This window comes from Trematomus bernacchii, unplaced genomic scaffold, assembly GCF_902827165.1.
Source record: "Trematomus bernacchii unplaced genomic scaffold, fTreBer1.1, whole genome shotgun sequence".
In the NCBI taxonomy this organism is placed as follows: domain Eukaryota; kingdom Metazoa; phylum Chordata; class Actinopteri; order Perciformes; family Nototheniidae; genus Trematomus; species Trematomus bernacchii.
The window spans coordinates 965433-990126 of record NW_022987640.1 but is presented as its reverse complement, the minus strand read 5'-3'; the positions used below and the strand labels follow the sequence as shown (position 1 = coordinate 990126).

The 24694-nt window shown below is 40.0% G+C and overlaps 1 protein-coding gene across 1 annotated transcript in view; it reads left to right on the top strand.

The window, feature by feature from the left end:
• LOC117484773 (scavenger receptor cysteine-rich type 1 protein M130-like) overlaps window positions 1-24694 on the top strand; it is a 65900-nt gene that overhangs the window by 31980 nt on the left and 9226 nt on the right. Inside the window, exon 5 of the mRNA XM_034133200.1 lies at window positions 19180-19212. Within this exon, the coding sequence (XP_033989091.1) occupies window positions 19180-19212 (33 nt within the window). The remainder of the gene's footprint in view (window positions 1-19179; window positions 19213-24694) is intronic.

Sequence of the window (24694 nt, the reverse complement as noted above, 5' to 3'; positions counted from 1 at the left end):
AGAAAAGTAAATGTATAATATGTAGTGATATAGTGACATCACACATCCTGATTACGTTGGAGGAATCCTCTGGAATAAATATTGGAAGAGCGAGTAGGGCAGCCGTTCTTCTGTTCTGGTTTGTGTCTTCCAGGGGAAAAAGACAAGGGTAGGTCAATATGATAGCCAAGCTAGAATCCTTATCTTTCCCTCATTTGTTAGCTTCTTTAAGATGTTCTTTCAAATGTTTTTTAAGTAAAGCTTGGCTTTTATGGGATTAGTTTTGTTTCATAAAGATAAAGCAACACTTTCTCAGAATCAAGCAAAACTAAGAGTTTAAGAGAAAAAGAACTGAGTCAAGGAAAATTAATTTAATTTCAAAAATAAAACTATAAGTTGCAAACAAATCATTTGTGTAATCATGTAAACTATAAGTCTGTTTTCTTTGTTTTAACATATCTTTGTGTTTGCAGTTCTCTTTGCTTCTTTCTCAATGATCAGACTTTTGCTGCAGCTCTTCTCCTTTGCGCTCCTTCATTTTTTGTTTTCAATTCTGACACAAACGTCCCAGGTGGGCGGGACTTTCAGGGGTGCGTCCCCATTGGCTACTCAGTTTTTGAGTGACAGCCCACTACACCACAGATCATACAGTGCAACTCATGCAGCAAACTCCTGACTCCACTCGGCCACGTTTGTGTTGGTGCCTCCTGGGGAGTTTCATGAACATATCGGACTTATTTTATGGATTAGTGTGCATTATACTTGTGTTGTGTAGTTTATACTTTATTCCAACTTTAAATATTTTAATACCTGAACACACTGCTGCTGTAAAACAATTTCCCAATTTGGGATCGATAAATGCCTGTCTGTCTATTTATTTATTTTATAGATAAAAAAAACACATCTATATATTTTCAAGCTAAAGGTGATACACAATATAAACTGTATACTGTTATTTTTTCAAAGACATGTTACATTTCAAAAGCATATATTGCTATGTTTAGGACAAATAAAGACTGAGCCAGTGATAACAGCAACGCCCAGCATGGATGAAGCTGGTGCAGGTCTTTCTTCATGCCCCCCCTCCGTGCTGTCCCCTCAGAGGAAGAGGGAAACAACACAGTCTCACTCCCTGAAAGTCCAATAGCGACGCTTGGTCAGGGTCCTTTGGCGTGCAGTTGTGACGTGCCAAGTCTCCTTCAGCTTCATAAACGGACGCAAAGAGCTTTCAACTGATTGCAATGTATTCCCATCGGTGGCGGTATTTGACGCTCAGGGAAGCACCGCATCGGTCCATGTCGGCAGCAGTTACAGGCAATGTGAGCGTCCATTCCCATTGGATAACGGAGGATTTTACACCCGGAAGTAAGTATTCTCCTTACTGTCGATTGATTTTACAGAGAGACACGAGGAGAGTTGGAGCTTTGATGTCAAACACTGATGGTTTATTTGGAGCTTTTCGGGTGATATCTGCACTACTCATCAACTCAAAAACACCAGATTATCCTTGTTAATTACACAACATTGATTGGTTTAAATTGTGTGCAATGCTTTTGTATTTTTCCCCTTCGATTCGGAGAAACAAATATTTTTTGATATTCACGAGGCGGCCGTGGCAGTTAGCAGCTAGCAGCTAGCGGCTAGCTAGTAATTATGCTAATTTACACATCAATCATGTACTTTTATATTACGCTGTAACAGGATCTAGTGATATCCAAGCAACAGAGCTTAATTTAGCATGATACTTGTGTCGGTTGTACATGAAACCACTTGGTAATATATACAAATATATGTATTTTGAGTTATGATCAATTGTGAGTTAAATCTTTACAGATGAAGCGTCTTATTTTGGACAGTTTAAAGTGCGAGGGTCGTGATCGGTTCATGCACGTTCCGTGATGGCCGGCCGGCCCCCAGTCAGACTTGATACCGCCCCCATGATAAATACATTTAATTATTGTGAAGCCAGCTGCAATGGATCATTGATCCACCAGGGGGTGCAGTGGGGTTCCACACTGGAGTCATGTGAAATCAACTTCTAAATAATAGATGTTGTTTAGTCGGAAAAAAACGAACGAGCCGGCTCTCCCGATTTTTAATCCTAATTTAATCATCATCATTGATGTTTATGTTCGCCGAATTGACATGAAATCACTGACAAATATGAATATTCTGTATTCAACTTCATTGAAACGATCAGGATGGGTGTTATTTTTCCCCACAATGACCAAGTCGCTGCAAATGATCCCATGTATTACATGTACATGGCCACATTCTCAACAAAGTTACGTAACGAAACATTCTGTATTCCTTGCTTACTTTTTATTTAATGCTTTATAACAGCTGGAATAGTTCGTTTAGAACAGGCACCTCACTCGCAATCTGCTCCTCCGCAACGCCTACCACCTACCTCCGGCTGAAATTATGAATGTACAGTAAGGCATAGTAATCATAGATAACACGGCAGGGTCCGTTACAGTTTGTTTTCATCTGATTTCAAATATTTCAAATGTCTGAAGTTAATAAATACATTCTCAGTGTTCAAGTCAATAATAGTCATATAAGAAAAGTACTGATCTAATAAGATTTTATAAGGACTTTTCAATGTTCGACATCGCTCATGTGAAATACAGTAAACTGGATGTTGTGGTGCCGAGAGGCGGGGTATCAAAAGTACAAGCTAAACTTTTATTTAGCATCTGAACACACTTGTAAACAACGTGATGCCCGGGAAGCGAAGACCCGGCGGAAACAGCTGGTCTGGTTCACTAAAATGTCCGTGTACAGTATATCTGGTACTAATGTAGAGCGGATCTTTGTTAAGATCCATATGTCACGGATAGAACTATATATTGAGCTTTAAAACAAATGATATATATTATAATAAAATAAACACCGGCTGTTGTTATGCCTGCTGTAACGTTTACTTTCTCCGTTCTCCGCTTAAGTAATTATTACTTCCTGGTTAGCTTTCCGCTCGAAATTTAAATCTGAAAATGGCAAAATAACGGAGAAAAAAACGTTCACAGAGAAGACGACAACAATTGTCACTTGCACTTGTCATTTAGCATCTGAACACACTTGTAAACAACGTGATGCCCGGGAAGCGAAGACCCGGCGGAAACAGCTGGTCTGGTTCACTAAAATGTCCGTGTACAGTATATCTGGTACTAATGTATAGCGGATCTTTGTTAAGATCCATATGTCAGTAGAGATGGGATGGCAGAAGGTGCTATATATATATATATATATATATATATATATATATATAATTCCAAAGCTGGTAAAGACCTTTCAAATTTAGCAATAATAGTCATATAAGAAAAGTACTGATTTGTTCTTGAATCAACTTTTTTATGGAAAATGTTTTATGTAATTTTATTTCATTTTAAATAAAATGAAAGACATTCACAGTTAATGTAATTAGATATACATTATTAATGCCATACATTTTTAAATGTAATTAGATATACATTATTAATGCCATACATTTTTGCATAAATATTTATTCAGTATGATAGCTGTCTAACAGAAGTTAAATCCATTTCTCACTTATTCTGACAATGTACTTAACCCCAAATAAAAGAACCCAATAAAAATAGTTGTTAAATAATAGTGAAGTCACGTTGTAATAACAATAACTCATCTCTCTCGGTTTTTTTTTGTTTTCTTTGTGTGCTTTGCCAAAAGCCACTGTGTCAAGTGTCCTAGTTGGGTTACCGTAACGAACAGCAGCCGGCTCTCGATTTTTAATCCTAATTTAATCGTTTATGTTCGCCGAATTGACATGAAATCACTGACAAATATGAATATACTGTATTCAACTTCATTAAAATGTTATTAACGTGCCTAAACTCAGTAATTCACTAAAAATTACTGATCCCTGGGTGTTATTTTTCCCCATAATGACCAAGTCGCTGCAAATTATCCCGCTTATTACATGGCCACATTCTCAACAAAGTAACGACATGACTCCCAATATTAATGAAAATGCTTTTATGGATTTAGAAAATATTTTTATTGATTTAAAACATAGTTCTATGTATTGATTTAAATTTACATGCATCCGCTAAGAAAAATAGTCCGTTGTTACCGTTTTTTAAACAGTCAGAATGAAACGGCAGCTCTCAGCTGTGTGTTCACACTCCTAACTCTGATCTTTCTTTTCCAACAGTTAAGTTAACTGTAGGTTACTCTGAGTGACAAGCTTACAGTTAGTGAAGTAACACTTTTTTTTTGTGAGTCACGACCTCGCTGTTTCATTCTAACATAACGCTCCAAATATGACTGTTTCCACTCGGACTTCAATACAGCAACACCATTGTTTGGTTTCCATGGTAGCGTGTCTCTTTAGTAGCGTGCACTCCTTTCCTGTAAATTACAGGTCCAGCCAGGCAAAACAGTAATATGAAATATGAACGTTAGTTTTTAACTGAAATGATCAAATAAAGTCAAAATGTCACAGTGTTTACAAACATTGACCATACCGTTCACCAGCCCCCACCCCACTCTTTGTTTAAAACGAATTGGCCATCGGAATGTGTGTGTCCCAACCCCCCCCTGTGATATCTCTTCACAGGGGGGAGAGAGTTAGACGCTCGTGAATTGTCAACGGGGGGGGGCCTCTCTGCACGGAGGAGCCGCAGAGAAGTGAATCACAGTGATCTGCTATTTTAAAGTAAATTCAACACATATCGACCATAAATATAGCATATATTAAGAACGAGAAAGTGTTAACATCGTTTTTTGTAAACATATGACCAATGTGCGAGGGTGATGACATCAGAGCATCGTCCTATGGGCTTAGCCCCGGACAGGTACAACAGGTATTCACTCAGAGGGGGGTAGTTACCCATTTACATGTCAAAAAGCAACATACAGTAGGCGGGTGGGGGATGGTGAACGTTTACATTTCTCTACAGCAGTGGTTCCCAAACTTTTTGTGCCCAAGGCACACCAAAGGACAAGTAAAAATCTCAAGGCACACCTATTGTGCGAAATAGCCCTTATAACACGTGTTATCACTCATATCATGTAAAATATCTGTAAATGTGCATAATTATTTACTAATGCCAAATAAAATGTATAGATAGAACAATCAGTGGTTCAAGTTAGTATATTCCTCAGTGTAACATATCCACTAGTTGCAAAGCTTAAACATTTTTATATATTTTTTTATTTTAAGGGAAAGGATGTTTTCACTACTCAGTTTGTCAACTATGTTACGGACAAACTTGATGTCATTACAATCATTTGATTAAGTCCTGCACTTCAAGTAAAATCAAATTTGAAAGGCTCTTGAGTCTATTCTACCATATATCCAAAGATTCTTTAAAGTTTAAAAAATAATTGTATTAAAGTTTTGTTTTTTCATGTGATATGTTCAGCACTGTCATTAAGTTTAGGGATATTTTGTATTATAAAACTACCATACAGGTCATTTTGATAGTTTTAAGAGATGTCATGTAAAACTCCAACCTGTGTAGATATACATTATACTATAAAGGATATCAGAAGCACTATTTTAGATATTTTAAATTTGAAAAAATGAGGTGCAACATAGTTGACAATGAAAGTCAAACATTTGACGCAAATAACATAGTTGACTGGACACATTATTAACCATCAGCACTATGTTAATTTCATGGCAGAAGTGCAAAATTCCATTGATAATGATGTGTAATGACGTCTACATGTCGTACAAATTGTCAACTAGGTTACCTGTCAACTAAGTTACTACAGTTATTACAGTACTGGGTAACTCAGTTGACAGGTAACCTAGTTGACAATTTCCCTATTTTGACCCATCATTTCAATGGTAGGCCTTGCCTGGATGACCACATGTCATTTTCTTGAACAGGTTAACATCACATTTGCACATATAATTGAATTAAAATCATTAAACAATTGTAAACCATAACAATGTACGTAACATTGTTGATTGTCAATGAGTATATTAATTGACCATGTGCTATTATACATAAAATATTGTAAAAATGTAGAGGACAATCACCACAGTGTGTTCAAAATGTCTGCCAAAGAGGAACATGGCATCATGTGATGCTGGTGACATGGTATTGGGACAAACAATTTTTGAGTTAAAGGGGGAAGTTCTGTTAGTAACATAGTTGACAGAACTTTTGCGGACATTCATATATTAAGATATTTAAATTATTTAAAGGGGGAAATCAATTAAAAATATGTTATTATTCTTTAGTATTTAGACTTTTGAAATAAATGAATCATTTTTTAAATTTACTTTAATGGTTTTTATTCATTATTTTGAATCCAAGACACCCTCAACTGAAAAACGGACATAGCAAAAACTGACAATTTAAGAACATCATGACACATTTCAAGCTAAATAAAGCATAGGATGCACATAATGTTTGTGTGATATTATAACATGCTTTCCAATAATAGGCAAAATATGATATTTTTGAAGAAAATAGTTAGAATAATTATAATTATCATCAATGGACATCAATGGACATGGAATGTACCCTAAATTGTAGAATCACTCAGCAGTTACATACACCAAACCTTCCAGTTATATTCCTATCAATATTATGAAGGCTTTTACAGAAGGGTTTGGTCATATATAATTCATAGCCTGAATTATATAACATTTTATACCTAAAAACATGGTGAAAATTGATATTTTAGGGCTGTTGACAGTATTTTCTGATTTATGGAGTGATACAAAGAGATATCCAAAATCCCTTCTGTAAAAGCCTTAGATACTAATATGACTACAAAATGAAACAATAATTTTGATCCTGGCTTTATCCAAAGTTCAGATTTCGGTTCCTGAAATGTGTTAAAATATGCGCATATTTCATGAGATAATGGTTCATTTGGATATTTAAACATGCTATTTCAGAAAACTTGTAATACAAAAAACAATTGCCTTATTGTAAGTAATTAACTGGAGAAATATTTAGCTGATATCTTTAAGTTAAAAATACCCTATTCACCTGGGGTGTCTCGCCTTAATTAGATGTTTGATAAGTGCAGATCACATAGTAAAACACGTACACAGATACATTATTTTGTATTTTTATTAAATTCGACAATGTCAATTTCACTTTCCACTATGTCCACCGTTGTTTTTCACAACCAATGGCAGAACTTTATTGAGGCCTGTAATTAGTCAACTACAGGTCTCTTGAGTCAGTCTTTTTCTTCCAAAAAGCTTGTGACAAGATGTTATTGCTCTTGGGGCATTAAAAACAAGATTTTAACTTTAGTTTTTTATATAATATCTGCATTTTCTATTGTGAAAAACTAAGTCTTAGTTATTTAATATATAGCGCCATCTCCTGGTTAAACCCTGAAATTGGAGAATAGTGGGAGGGCCTAACATTCCTGAATACTGGTCTTTGGCAGGCAACTGGCTGGCAACTGGCTGGCAGTCGGCAGGAAGCTGTATGCTGGGGTCCAAAATAAGAGGCTCCATCTGTATCTAAAAAGTAAAGCTGATGATGGATTACTGTGGTCAGTGGCGGCGCCAGAGCATTTTTGTTGGGTAATCTATGGTAGGGCTAACCCATACAGTGGTGGTGCTCAAGTCAGTATTTGCAATGTAATTACATACACGCTATATTACCCCCCTTGACAGTGAAACGCCACGCGTGAGGTTTAGATTATTTCCCTGTCTCAATCAAAATGGAACTGTATGAAATAAAACGGCACATTTGTCTTGTAGTAAATAAAAAGGGATCACTGTGAACGTGACGTATGATAGTACACGTTGAAGATCCAATGGGGATACTGAATGGCGGTTTCGATTGATCTCAATCAATAAGGCATGACGCAGATCCAACGTTTCGTTGCTCTGGCTGTAGGTCTATTCAAATTGCATTCGGAGGCATTTTGATCTGACCGCGGCCGCGCTGATATTATAACGCCAGAGAATTTCCACACCTTTAGTGTATAAAACTCCCCCACTACTTAGACTATTCCTTGCACCCCTCTTATAGCATAAGCCCGAATGGTCTCAACCATATTGCATCAGTAAGGTGCACTTGTTGTTACAGCAGGATCAGTTTGTGTGCTGTGGACACGACCCGTATATTTTCGCAATCCGTGTTCTCAACATTTAGCATTTCGCTTATTATTTAATTGAATTTGCATCACTTTTCATGGTGGGGCTATGGTGGGGCTAAGCCATTTCTTGGTATGGCTGTAGCCTACCCCAGCCATACCCTGGCGCCGCCACTGACTGTGGTGGAGTTAAAATAAGAATAGCCTATTTCTTTTTGAAATGTGATGGAGTAAAAGGATAGTAACTGTGATTATTCATGTTAAGTAGCCCACAAGTAACTAAAACGTATAATAGGTGTATATATATATATATATATATATATATATTAGGGCTGTCAAGTTAACGCGTTAATAACGCGTTAACGCAAAAAAAAATTAACGCCACTAATTATTTTAACGCGATTAACGCATGTGTATTTTTTGTCCTCGGCCGCCCCGTAGTTTCAGAGCGCATCGAGTTTAAAATACCATCTACAAGCTGATGCTGAGCCCCGCTCCTGCCTCCCGCTTGTGGCAGACCACACTTCCACGCTCACCGGCAGGCCCGGACTGGCCATCGGGAGGACCGGGAGGGAGTGTGTATGTGTGGCGCGACTCGCGCGAGCGAGGCACACCTTACGTGTTGTTGTTAGCATCTGGTGCTAGCTAGCTGCGCTAACGGATATAAGGAGCTGTTTCGATGACATTTCGCCGACAACTGCGCAGAGCACTTGACTTTATGCAGGCAGCCAGACAGTGGGACATTGTACGAAAAGTCAGCACACTCAGCACGGATAGTACGCGCTACATGATTGCAGCGTCCAGGCAGCACCCGTTCAAGCATATATGCCTTGAGCGGCACATAGCTCCAACGATCCATCACAGTGTCTCCACATTCACACACACACACACACACACACACACACACACACACACACACACACACACACACACACACACACACACACACACACACACACACACACACACACACACACACACACACACACACACACACACACACAGTATTATTGTATGAGAGAGGTTCCAGGTTGAATTGAGGCGAATATTTGTAATGTTCAGGTTGTTGTGTTTAATATTCATGAGAATATTTGTCATTCTTCAAATGATAATAAACAAACATATAAAGCATATTTGTCCACTCATATGTTGATAAGAGTATTAAAAACTTGAAAAATATCCCTCTAAGGTACATTTAGAACAGATAAAAAATGTGCGATTAATTTGCGATTAATCGCGATTAACTATGGACAACCATGCTATTAATCGCGATTAAATATTTTAATCGACTGACAGCCCTAATATATATATATATATATATATATATATATAATGATTAGCACCTACAGCTCCTAAAGCATAATCAGGCTACAGCCGTTGTGTATTTTATTATGTGAAGCACTAAATGGTTTTAGAAAAATATCGACTTTGTTTGTAGATATCTACTAAACTAAAGCAAATAAAGAGAGTAGGCCTGTTATACTGAGTGATATATATTATACACACTGCTCTGCTTTCTGCACGGACCTCACAGCTGTTCTCACTGTAAACATTGCGTCGCGATGAAAGCAGTTAATAAAATAATATCCAGGGGATGCATGCAGAGATTGGCTGAGATAAGTCCGGCCGTGCGTCACGACTCTTTGAAACATCACTGTTCCCGGAAATGCATCCACGAAGGAGCCGTGGAGGACCGTGGAGGACCCATCAGTGTATCCTCGGTTAGAGCTCCTCCAGAGAGCCTCCTCGACGCTCGATCCTCGGTCTTCGAAGTGCATTTAGAGAAATTAGATGCTAAAATTCATTTCCGGGTCACTACCGGAGGACCGAGGAGTCGAGGAGTCGAAGAGGGGGATTTGATGAAATGAGAAAGGGCCCTTGACTCCCTACTAGTCAGCGCGCCTGCGATTACTCACCTTTTTCAAGGCTGATTTATGCTCCATGATATTTTGTAAGTTTTGTTCCTCACCTAGTGAGCGATTTCATTTGTGCTTTTTTTATAATTAAATCGATGTTTTGTTTGTTTTATCTGAGTGGTCCAGGGTATTCTCTGAATACCTTGAAGGCCTTTCCGAGCAGCCTATCAGAACAGAGCTTGTGTGCGTGTGTGTGTGTGCGTGTGCGTGTGCGTGTGTGTGTGTGTGTGTGTGTGTGTGTGTGTGTGTGTGTGTGTGTGTGTGTGTGTGTGTGTGTGTGTGTGTGTGTGTGTGTGTGTGTGTGTGTGTGTGTGTGTGTGGTCATTGAAAACGTTCTTCACAGAAAATGAGCCGGGTCAATGAGTGTGATTTTCTAAAGTTTCTAAAGATATCTTTTTATTTTATTAGTTTTATTATTTTCTCCTGATAGCTTTGTGAAGCACCTTGAGATGACGTTGTTTTTAAAGTGTGCTATATAAATGAAATGTATTATTATTATAATTATTATAAAGTAACTGAAGGCATCCTCAGACCTGAACGCGTCACAAATGGTTGCTCACACTGACAGCTTTAATCTGATAGGGCGCCCTGGTCGTCATGGAGACAGGAAACGGTTTCTGTAATCTGTGATCCATCAGCGTCTTCATGATCAGTTCCTCAGAAATGCAGTTCAGGGAAGTGAGCTACACTTGAATCTATATTTGAATATATGTGTTTCTTGATGCTCTTAAAGCACTTTGAATGGCCTCGTGTTGAAAGATGCTTTATCAATACACTTTCTTTGCCTTTCCTTTAATGGAGCGATTGAACAAAGGCAGTGACAGAGAATCAAGACGTCCTCAGAGAGAGTCTGTCTCCTTCTATAGATCTCACCCTGATGAACACAGAGAGCGACTGGACGGCAGCACGACCCTCTGTTCACACTGAGATCATGGCCTACAGAAACACCTGATCACGTGACTCACTGTAGAGGCCTTCACACAGCGGGGGGGATTTGTCTGAAACAAAGGGGACTCCTGAGAGTTCACACCTCGAATCAAGCTAACCAATCATGTTGAGTCTTTATTAATGAGGATTACAGAACCTCTCCATAGTCAGAACCAAGCTGGTTCCACCTGAACCTGTTCCTCCCCGGACTCTGGTCCTCTGCTCTGTGACTCTGATCTCTGAGTCCTTCTTCTACTTTTCTACACACTTTGTTTTTTGCACCTGCCTTTGTTCAGTCTGGCTTTTAGTTCTTTAGTTGCTTGATTAAAAATGTTAAGCAGCAAACCCCAATGTTAGTTATTCTGTATGTGTGTGAAAGAGTTTGTTATTTTAAATTGGTCTCCTACTGAACTGTCTCAAACACGTCATGTGGTCTTAATGTGATCTTATCAAAGTTAAAGAGAATTATATAAAAAACACCCATCACAAACACACACACACACACACACACACACACACACACACACACACACACACACCACACACACACACACACACACACACACCCACCACAACCGATAAGGACATGCAGCATATTGCACAACTGCATAAGGACACACTCACATTTCTTATGGAGGCAGGAAGTGTTTAAAAGCATTGAGTTTACTTTTATACGGTGTTCTCAGAGGTCATACTCTGCATGCACTTTATGGGATGGATCAGAGAGTATTGAGTTTGTTCCTGAGAACAGAGTGACTGCAGGGACTGATTCCCCCCCCATCACTTCCTGGTGACAGCTGAGATCTGACAGAGAGATAGCAACATGCTAACGGTGCTCTCTGATGTCTCAATCACTCCCTCAGTAAACACACACTGTTCACAGGACTCTGACACGTACATACAATCATCATATAGGCTTAAACATGTCATGCTATATACAGGTTAAGCATACGAGTTAATATGCTGCATAATTCTATATTTACACGCTTTGCACATATGTATCTACAGTGGGGGGGTGCTGTAACTTCTAGAGCCCCCTGAGAGTGTTCCTGTTTATCTGAGTTCACTTTAACCCTTGGATGGCGTTCATATCGTTGTTATTCAGCCGGTGTTCGGGGGTCTGGAGTCCCGCTGAGCTACTGGGTTTGTAAATGAACACAACCAAACAATTGGATGTAAACATACTCAACAGATGTTCCCTTTATCCCAACTACAAGCCGTACAAACAGCTGATAAGGTTCATGTTTGCCCTTTACCTTTGTTGGAGCACAATTATAAATAAAGACCATATTTGTTTTTATTTTAAAATGCAATTGAACAAAACAATTATTTTATTAAATCACGATATGACAAATGTACAAATAAAGGGTTTTTCTTAAGTATTTTTTTAGAGCATTTCCAACATTGATGTGAGTCTACACAACACTTCAGCCCCGTTAACACCAGTGGAGAACCGTGTCTATCACAACTGGACCTTCTGTAGACACACACCCCCGCCCCCCCGCCGTTATAATGTCCGTCTTTTCACTGAATTATCGTCTTGAAAAGGTACTGACAACAACTCTGCAACAACATCATCTTCACCTGTTTCCATTTCAACGTTAAAACAATAAAACTTCAGATGAATTGCTCCTAGGCATTTCTCTGGATCCTCTGTCTCTCTCCAGTGAACTACCGGGGTTGCGGTCGAATAGTCCATTTAGCTTAGGAACCTTCCTAACGGAGTGAAATGACCCGGAAGTCCCTCAGTGGCAGCCATGATAAGTGCCGTTCGAATTCTCTAAATGAAAGGAAAGGAGGTTTCAAACTTCCTTTATAACCTCCCTTAGCTTAGGAACCACTGGACCTCCCTAACCTAAAGGAGAGGAGAAAATGCTGCCCCACAATGCCTTGCGGCCGCGGCATTTGCCGTCTAACAACAGTCGGCCGTTCACGGTTACAACCGATTATGAACGAGAAATGATATCATGAAAGTTACGGTGCTTATTAAGCATTTTAAAACGTATGTGGTAAGTTGCCAAAGTGCTTTGTTTTGAACGTCCATCAGTATTATAATCAAAAAGAGAAATGTGAACGTTAGTTTTTACTGAAATGATCAAATAAAGTCAACATTTCACAGTCTTTACTGAGCTGTGTGGGGTTTGTTCAACTTTTAAAAGATGTTTGAATGGTGATATACACAGTGATCGATGTTAAGGACTAACGTTTATAATAAATACATTTGTATTGATTTTAAGATCTTTTCATACAATCATACGTATTGGGATCATTTGTATTAATGTGAACCGGAGGGAGAGGGTGACGAGCATAAGTTTCACTTTCCTTTTTTATTTCAATTCCAACTTTGGTCATGAAGAATATGTTTCTCTGTTGTCCACATTCATAAAGCATAAAGCAACAGCATCAGAGCACGGTGCAGAGTCTCTAGATGAGTTTACAGTAGTCCCTCGTTCTTATTAAACATCCATGTTGTAGTCCGCTGTATAGAAAACTGTAGTTTCCATAGTTTCCCCACAGCAGCAGGCGCACATTTATGACCTCCGCTGGCGCATCATAAACACGTCGGATAGTGAAAGTGCAGTCGGATTCTCTACCGCAGTCTCTTCTCCTAAATCCTTTTGAATTCTCCTATCCACTATCCCTTAACCCCGTGACGTTTCACTCAGAGGTCAAGGAATAGACGATAGGGTTAGAATTTAGGAGCTGATTTGTGGACTATTCGACCGCAACCCGGGCCTTCTAGAGCACCTGGAACCGAGGGAAACTCTGAAAGAACACGCCCATTGGCTACAAATCAATATATGATTGGTTGATCAAACTGTCAATCCAAACGCTCTCATTCAGTGTGAGGGCAAGGGCCTTCTGTCAAGGATTAAGGCTGCTTCTCAGGTCGATTAAATGGAATCCTTGCGTCCCTCACTTGCGTCGTTTCCCTGCGTTTAGTCCCTCCCACCAGGGAAGCATGGAGACGCAAGGAAACCACGAGAAGCAGGGAAATGAGTTTTAAGAGCAATGGGACGTCCTTTCCTCCGGAGCGTCACGTGAAGCGACGTCCGTTTGTGATGACGCCGCACAGCTGATGTCTGACAGCAGCTCTGTCCCCGTTGTTTTCACACACACACCCGCCTGTTAGTACACATTTACTGACATAAACATTTGTATCATCTGTTGTAGACCCAAATAAATAAAATAAAATAAGAACTCATTCTCAAAAAAGATAAACGCCATTCTTAAAATGTATAAACGAACAATAGTTAGATTAATATTGATTAGAGTGCACAATAGAAATAAAATAATTGAGAGAAGAAAAAGAGGGGGGGGTCAAACTCCATTTCATCTCGGGCCACATCAGCATTAAGTTTGCACTCAAAGGGCCGGTTGTAACTTTAAGACTATATAAATAAATATATAATATATAATATATGTAAAATAATGTATTATACGTTATTGACTCTCAGAAGTCTAGGGCAAATAATTCTCTTCAGTATGAATATCACAAAATGAGTAAGAAATCATTGCAATGTGTACTATACATGTAGGACAGTAAAAAAAAACAGTTTAAAAGGGGAGTGATTAGTAAAATATGCATAAATAAAAAGAAAGAATACTAACTAGGTAAGAAGCCCTGAGACACAGTTTCGTGAAAAAAGACCCGCAGGCCCCGGTACCGGGAGCTCTCGGGCTTAACAGGTTAATGAGGATTACAGAACCTCTCCATAGTCAGAACCAAGCTGGTTCCACCTGAACCTGTTCCTCCCCGGACTCTGGTCCTCTGCTCTGTGACTCTGATCTCTGAGTCCTTCTTCTACTTTTTCACACACTTTGTTTTTTGCACCTGCCTTTGTTCAGTCTGGCTTTTAGTTCTTTAGTTGCTTGCTTAAAAATGTTAAGCAGCAAACCCCAATGTTAGTTACTCTGTATCTGTGTGAAAGAGTTTGTTATTTTAAATTAGACATTTATGTTTACTTGTTCTCCTTCTAAAGACTAGCGTTGGATAATTTCCCTCAAAATAGGATCATGTTCAGCCTCTGATGTGATGATTTGACATGTAGCTGAAGAGAGAAGAGAGCGGGAAGTGACCATCAGATATCAATACCTTATCAATACCATCAGAGATCTTTCCAGAGAGACTCCACCTCTCGCTTTACGCTGATATAATGCGAGGACAAAACATGAGATGCTCAGAATAAAGAGAGCGAGAGAGAGAGAGACAGAAGAGAGACATGGATCACCTGCTGCTGCTGCTGATGCTACTGGTCTGTAGCTCAGGTAATAATCCACTTTATTATATTCAAATATCTTTGTGATCTCTCAAGAAAACACTGCTCGTAAACACTGACAGCAAGACACACACACACACACACACACACACACACACACACACACACACACACACACACACACACACACACACACACACACACACACACACACACACACACACACACACACACACACACACACACACACACACACACACAGGCCTGGCACCATCACAGACATGGTGCACTTTAATGCTACGATGTGTGTGATCTTAGATAGTAATTCAAATGTATTAAATATATCCTACGTCAAATACTCTACATGTGTTGTATAGACTTTTGTGATTTGTGATTGGCCCACACTCAGACCAATCAGGAATTGACCAGCACTAAACTTGTAGAAGCCGAGTATGTTGTGTTCGAACTGTTTCTTTGCACACAATTGAAGGCTCTATACGCCCCAAGGTGATGGGAAATGGATCATTAATAAACTCCTCACCACCTTCCTCAAGACCCTGGTAGCCATGCCAAGTGTCATAGGGGCATTTAAGTCTGCCTTAACTTTCGGGGTCTCCACTGCAGAATGTGGGAACCTGGAAAGCATCACGCAGTAGGGAGATGGTTTGCATGTGGAATAAACATCTTGGTGCTTACTCTGTATTCTGTGTTTGCTGCTCGGTCAGCGGTTGCCCAAGTTGAAGGCCCAAGCAAAGCTGCTTTGTTTAGTTATTGTGAGTGTGTGCCTTGCTCCTGAGTGCTGTGTTCCCAGTGATCGTGCCGCCGTGCACACGGAGTTTCAAACGTGGTTTCTATGCTGCTCTTTATTTCTGTGTCTCTACGCAGTGATGTTGGCCATGCTGCTGGATCTTATCTACATGACGGGTTAGTGGGTCCTCACAGGCCCTCTCTGTAGACCGGGCCTACACACACACACACACACACACACACACACACACACACACACACACACACACACACACACACACACACACACATTGACAGCAGATTTGTATTCTATTTTCTTTGGGTAAATAAATATTTTATTGATCTTCCCATCATCGTCTTTATATTCAGACATTAAGAGTTTTTTTCATTGGAGGCCGCGCTGACGCCTCCACAGAGAGCGTGTCTCACAGTTGTGCAATAGCTCCCTGTCCTTATCGCTGGTGGTGTGTGTGTGTGTGTGTGTGTGTGTGTGTGTGTGTGTGTGTGTGTGTGTGTGTGTGTGTGTGTGTGTGTGTGTGTGTGTGTGTGTGTGTGTGTGTGTGTGTGTGTGGTTGGGATGTGCGTACATGTTTTTTTATAATTATTTGTAACTTCGATCAGATCAAATGAAGACACGCCATCAGTTGCATAATCAGCAGAAACTACGGAAAGAGTTTGTTTTCAACAAGGGTGTAACTTTGGTTTGAGAAGTGGGGGGGGGACAAAACAGGGGTCCTCCGCAATGAGACATTTTCTCAATTTAATTCCATTTCCTGCCTTTCTACAAATATATTAGGGACTATGGTGTTAACAAGGCCAAGAGAAGTGTGTAGTGTATATGATGAGAGTGCAGATTGATCTGTGTATACGTGGGGTCACTTCACGCACTGTCTTAGACACACATACACACACACACACACACACACACACACACACACACACACACACACACACACACACACACACACCCACACACATATATATATACACACACACACACACACACACACACACACACACACACACACACACACACACACTGACAGCAGTTTGTTATTCTATTTGTCTTTGGGTTAATAAATGTTGTATTGAACATCCCATCAGTGTGTTTATACTCAGTTATATTAAGGCATTAATATTTGTGTAGAGACAACTCAAAGTGTTTGTCCTCCAACATGTTCTAACACCTCTATTATATCATTTACACTGATCTCTATTATTGCATATTTGAATGAGTCTGCCTACACCATTGTTCATTATTGTGAATTACCTGTGGTTGATATAGTGTGTGTGTATGAGTGGGGTCCAAATACACACACCGTCAGGTTTTTAAGCATAAGTGGGGTCTATATACACACTGTTTTACACACACAAACACACACAAACAAAAACACATGTACACATACTCTTACGCACACACATTTACATTGACACACACACACACAGAGGTACTGAGGTGGGATCCATATATACACACAGTCTCTCTTTTAGGCATCAGTGGGGTCACTTTAAATACACACGTACACACACACACACACAAAGTCTTACATCAAGTTTTATCACCAAATACATTGATATTTGTCAAACACACTCACACAAATGCACACACACACACTCACACACACACACTCACACACATCACACACACAGAGACACACCAACTTACATGCACACAAAAACACACACACACACACACACACACACAAACACACACACAAACACCCACACAAACTTACAGACACACACACACACCCATGGGAGGACACTCAAACAATATACACAAAAACACACACTGTCACACACACACACACACACACTTGAGGACACAAACATGCACCCCACCCCCCCTTCTGAAGGTGGTACAGCATGGATCAGATCAGGCAGGATCCTGGAGTAAACACAGAGATCATCATCATCAGAAAGAGCAGAGGTCATTGACTGGAAGCAGCTTCCTGGAGACGTTCAGCTACTGACCTGTAGGGGGCGACCACACACACACCATCTGGTTTAGAGACATACATTCATAAAGTCTGGGTTTTAGACAGATGTGGGGTCCATACATTCATAAAGTCTGGGTTTTAGACAGATGTGGGTTCCATATATTCATGCTGTCTTCAGGCACGTGCACACATAGACCTCAAAGTGGGCTTGAGCCCCTGCCCTTTTTCTTCCTCCAGAGAAAGCGCCCTTTTTATGGGTTGCTTTTTTTTTTATTTTCTTTTATAAATAAATGAATATGTATCTACTGCTGTTTGCGCACACTTTCCAAAAATATATTGATTGAATAAAAAATAAAAATATCAGGTCGGGAGATTAGACTGAAGTTCCGCTGCTCTCTCTCCCCTCCCTCCCTCCCTCCCTCCCATTTTTGTTGATTTTGAAGTGTTATTTATTTGAATACCACAAAAATAATTCAAAGGACTTAATGTTGTGCTAAAATAAACTAATTATTATAGCAATTTTAACTAGTAGCATAAAAACATGCACATTGTGGCATAGTTTCCTTTGTTGATGTCTGCTCTTGTAGTGAATACTAAAGTAGACCATTGTCTCTGTGTTAACTGATTATTTTGTAGAATTATGTTGAGTATTAAACAATTGCGTGAGTGTATTAAAATTAATTGGTCGGTAAGCCAGAGATGTGCAACTATATTTAACTTTTAGTTTTACATTTTTTTAAATAAATGATTATGGGATGTGCCCTTTTTCTCACTTGAGCCCCTGCCCCCCAAAATGTCTGTGCACGTCCCTGGCTGTCTTACACACACACACACACACACACACACACACACACACACACACACACACACACACACACACACACGCACACACACACACACACACACACACACACACACACACACACACACACACACACACACACAAATACATTCACAAAAACACACGCTCACACACACACACACACACACACACACACACACACACACACACACACACACACACACACACACTATACCAGGTCATATTAAAACGGGTACAGGTCAGTTAGTTAATGTCTGCAGTTAGTGATAGGGGAGTGAGGCGTTCAGGTGACAGCAGAAGGTGGGAACTGGCAGCATCTCTTTCCTCTGTGGTTCCTCCTAATGTAATTGTTGCTGTAGAACATGTTTCAGTGTGATGATGGTGCTCCATGACTCATCTGAATTGAAGGAGCATAATCTCTAAACTGAACTGTTGCTTTAACTCTGAATATGTGACTTCTCTGTATGAACGTGTTATTCTCAGCTAGAGTAAACTGGTGAAATGACTCCAGAGTGAGTTCACTGACGTGTTCCTGAGATGATAGAAAACTCTGTTTACCTTATCTTCTGATTTCTCCTCAGGACTCCAGGCTGAAGGAGAACACAACTCAACAGGTAAAGTGCTCAGTTTATTCACCCTGTTACTCTTGAAGTGATTACAGTCTGTAAACAACCTTTATCATAAAACATGATGTAGTTTAAAGACTTCACCACTAACTGATCCTAGTTTCATCATTTATGATTTTACCATGTTTGTGAAACCAGGATATACTTCAAAGGTAAACAACAAACCATCATCACCTTTTCATCACCACCACTTTTCATGATTATACTTTATAAATACCATCAGATCATCACATTGAAAAGGAATCTAACTTCGATACAACCAACGTTAATATCTAGGCTGTCTCCGATACCGAACTCTGGTGCTGATAAGGCTCCGGTGAATGGCCGTCCAATCTTTTTAGGACTTCAAAACCCCCCAGAATCTACACGCAAGAGCAACGTAATCTGCTTAGGGGGGCGTTTACAGCATGGCCTCTAACAACAAACTGCCCATCGTATCCCTATTTAGGCACTCCAGCTTCGGATGTCGGACCGCTAGGATAGCAAAACGGAGTGTATAGTGTAGTAGGTGTTGGTGGGCTGGTAGAACCCCAGAGCAGTATCTAAACTGCCCCTGGAGGAGAAACCCTGTGTCGTTGGGAGACTCCTTGGTAATTAGGGCAGCTTCAGGACCCACAATCCCTAACCCCCACATTTTGATCCCCTTATACCAATTAAAACAATGCAAAAGTAATATCAAACCCAGCCAGAGTCCAACATTAATAAAGTGAGCCTAACCCATAATGTGAAACTATAGTTTAACCTTAGCAGAGTTTCTATTCCCCTTAAACAATTTAAAATCCAAATGATCAACTAATGTCAGCCTTTTCCAAGGAAGGGTGTTCTTACCTCACTCTAAGACCAAGCAGATACCTTCAGAAACCACGAGAGAGACCAGGAATTGGGTCGAAATGTACAAAGTACAAACCGGTTTTATTAAGGTTTTAACAAAAATAGCGGATTTACAAGAATCCAAAAAATAACAAAAGACACAAAGTCAAAATACAAAAGCAACAGGTTCACAAGTCAAATGTCCTAAAAAAGCCTAAGAGCCCAGGGCTTGGGCCTCAGAAAACTTCCCCCAAGCCTTCAAGCCTCAAACAGCCAAAAAAACCTCTCCTTTCTCTTCACACATCATCTTATAGTCTCTTGCAGGGACGTGCACAGGTACGGGCTAATGTTGCCCGGGCAACGGCCCGTTTGGCCTTTTTGGCTGACCTGCCCCTCTGGAGAGAGCGAGAGTTTGTTTTTCTTTTTTCTGTTGTGGCCGAATCAATATGATAAGCCCACAATTAGTATTGTAGCATCTCGCTGCGCGAAACACACTTTGTCAGCGCTGTCATCTGCCGGTGCGTTAAGACCACCTCAGTGTCGGATTTTGGAAACTTCATTTTGAGTTGTCTCATCATGGCAGTTAGGGTATAAGGGACAAACCAGGGGACTTTACTTCCTCTTGATACCGTCGGTTATTTACAAAAAAACACCTAAATATAGCCTACTTGTTGTTATTGTGCTTCTGTCTTTCTGTGTCTTTTCATCTGTAAACTCCCTCAACGGGCCGCTCGCTCTCTTTTCTTGATCGCCCTTTCACGGGTGTCGTGAACAGTTCACTGTCCCGCTTCATTGTAGGATTTCTGCCATCTCTACCACTTTAGTTTGACCATCTCTGTTATTAAGTTATGGAATACTAAATAAATAAGTAATTACCGTTACTGCGCTCATAAAGAATGATAAGAATAAGAATAATGCGTATTGAACTGGTTTCATTAATTAGTGAGTTTATTTAAGGTAATTAGTTAGAGGCCCTATTTTATCAGTATGTATGTCTGCACAGCAGTTACAATGGTCAAACTACATTAGAACAGAATTGTCCCCATTTTGTCTTCAATAGTTACTAACATTAGATATTTTTGATGAGATATGGACCGCAAAAGAAAAAATGTCCCTGGTTTTCATTTTTAAAATCAAGTTACCGAATGCAAGTAGTCGCCTTAGCTTATTTTGTTATGAGATGTGAATTACTGTTCAATTTAGTTGATGTAATAATTGTTTGGTTTCTTTTACATTAAAAACAAGTTACAATTTTCAAAAGGTCTTGTGTTTTTTATCGGGGGGAGGCCCTTTTTCCAGTTTAGAGCAATAGCCCCTCCAAATGTCTGTGCACGTCCCAGGTCTCTTGCCTCCTCCCTCACTGCATCAGGTGGTTTCCCCTTTTCTATCTTTGAGGGAGAAGGAGGTCACGTTCAACTTTTACTTAATGAACAATTACAAATGTAAAGTTAAAATTAAAACAAATAAAGACTTATAGTAATGATATGCAATTTTAACAAGAAGGAATATGAACATGTTTCATGAAAGCAGAACACATTGTCAATGTCATGTTTAGAATCAAGTTTTTTCTTTAGACATTTCATTTCAAATATGCAAACTTTATACTTTAATTCATTAACAGAGACTTCATTTATTAACAGAGACAATAAGGACAGCTTGTCTCTACGATTCGCTGGCCCAGGAAGTTGGTTCAAGTCCTTTGCGTAGGCCGCCTGCATCCTGTGCTTCATTGTCTTCATACCCGCTGTAACCGCTCTCAAGGTGTCAAAAACCACAAGCGCCTTCTCAGAATTGTGGCTGGAACTTTTACACTTTTATTGCCCCATCTAGAATGCATAGTGCGCATAGGTCAAAAGTTCAGAATGTTCTATCTATTCTCACATGCCTGGTTTCACACGTCTGAAAAGACATGATGGAAACATGCATCCTTTCTATTTACAGCCAATTTAGCATCTTTGTATCAATGGTAAGCTTAATGGAGGTAGGTGAGGTAGAGGTCAGGTCTGACACGGCCACTTAAACAGCAGAACTGTCAACACCCTCTCTTGGCCGTGGCATACTGGCAGGATTCGATGGCGCTGATTAGGGTTAAGGACAATACACATTTATTAGTGCAAGGACCATCAGGTACCCTTATAGGGCAGTCAAATCCTCCGTCCACCGCCTGGCCCCTCAGGCTGGCGGCCCCCTCTCTGATACCATCACTGGGGAGGGTGACACACTACTTCTTTACCTTCACCATCTGCACCTCCTAATAAACGTTTTTACTATGTGTCAGGCCCAGCATGGTGTTTGACTGCTTGAAAACGCTTACCTGAAATAGTCAAGCAGAAGACAAATGTAATCAACATTTGATTTCAAAGTAATACATAAAAGTCAAAAGCAAATTCTTGTCAAAGTTTAAAAAGCAAACTTATCTCGAAACAATTGAATATTATCATAAGGTCACACAAAAATAAAATAATATAATGATTAACAATCATGTATATCAGAAAACATAGATATGCACCACTGAGTATAGAAGTGGGTTTAAACAACACAAAGCTAAATGGCTTAACAGCATTATCATAAGTAGTCAAAAATGTATAGTAACATGATGTTAAAAATAAATCAAGATACTCTGCACTTTTAACGGCACAATGTCGGCAGGTCAGGTCCACAGCATTTCTGGAGCCCTCGTCTGGTCAGCTGCTGTAAAAGATTAGTTTGGTGGCACAGAAGTTCTAGACTTCTTAGCCGGAGGAGGACAGGTAGACCCTTCCCCAAGCTCCCTAGGACTAATGTCAAAATAGTCTTCGAAATGTTCTGTAACATACCAGCGAGGTGGTTCCCTGTTATCCCTGCGGAGTCTCAGTGAGAGACCCCTCCTAGATGCTGGCAACAAATGATCAGATAAATCTTCTCTCTGATATAAGCGTCCATCACCAACCAACCACTCAACAGAACGTCTATAAAGGGACTGAAACATTGCTATAGTAAATATCACACATTTTCTTAAAAATATTGTTCCATCTACTTGGTTTTAAATTCATTACTACCAACCAGGAGTTGGATAAACACCAGATACTACAAAAGGAAGTTGGTCAAAATCTCCAAAGTGAGCAAACCTATTCTAATGACTTTTAGCAGTTAAAAACCTTCTAACATTATTCTACTTATTGAACTGCTCCCTGATAGGAAGAAACTAATAACACAACTGAACTCTCCTTTCTGCTCAAAATGGATAAATCAATAAACAACTCAGCGTTGGCCGATTGATAAGGCCATTTTGCCAGTTTCTAATAAGGAAAATGGGGATAGCTAAGATCAAAGTCACAAATCCCCCATTCTTTAATGACTTTGGGGTAATCAAAACTAAATTAAAAAATAGTCAAAATGATTCCAATCAGGATCTCTTGTATTGACTGGGATGAAGCATTCTCAGAGGTAACGTTCGGTCTCTCCATTACGTGCTGTCACTGTCTCAGGTCCAGAGAGTAGTGAGAGTATGTAAGGGCGGGGGTGCTGATCTCTATCTCAGAGCTGCATGTCAAACCATATCAACATCCGGTGCTTAGCCTGCAGCAAGGAGGAGAGGCAAAAGAGGAGAAATCTCCCTCTAAGCAGTTTTGAAAATGTTCTTTATAATTGTTTTCTTAAGCAGCTTTTATGGATAAAGGTTTTTAGCAAAGTTGGGAGAGGAGAAATCATGTTGATCTACCGAAGCCAACCTCTCCATTTCCCCTGAACAACAGGATTCTCTCCCTAAATGTCTTCCTTTGTTTAACTCCCTTGTTTTGTTAACCCATGACCCAAAAAGAAACATGTAGATTTTAAGATTAGCCTTAGTAGTTTAAGGGCCAGCCAAATCATCTTAAAGGTGAATTTGATCAGGAACAAACATAATGTTGTGATGTACAGTAGTGCTGGTTGAAGCAGTCCAAATCTGAACAAAACACCTAAAACTATCGCGACAGCTAGAATAATAAGAAAAGCCAAAAGTCCCCACTTAGCTTTATTGAAAGCATAGAACATTTTTAGCCGTAAATCATTCACAAATGTCTTCTTCATTTGACCAAAAACAGAATGCATTGGATCCTATATTGAACTAGCAGACAAAACTGCTCTGAACAGAAAAAGTCCCAGATGGGACTCGAAGGTCCTTCATTTCTCCCCATCCCACGTGCAATGACAGCTAGATATTGCTGCCTTATCCTGAGGTGGCCAAGTGCCAACTATCATTACATTACATTACATTTCATTTAGCTGATGCTTTTATCCAAAGCGACTTACAATGACCAATTACAGGGACATTCTCCCTGGAGTAACTAAGGGCTAAGTGCCTTACTCAAGGGCACACTAGTGGTGGTGTTCCAAAGAGCAGTCTCTGCACAGTTCATCTTTGCCTCCCTCTCTTTCCGAGACGAGGCAATCCTGTGGAGGATTCAAAGACGGCCCATTAGGGAGCCGTGCCGGCTTCTCATGGTTTGGGCCGTGCCATCTTACCATGGCATTAACAACTCTACCAATTACACATTCACCGGGAACATAAGGTCCCCACTCCAAAGGCTCCAGTCTCTCTTCACGAAGGTATCCTTGCTTGGCCATATTGGCACCCAGTAGGGCTTTCCCCACTAGATGAGATCACAAACCCCGTCCCTGGACCAGGGTTACCAGCCCC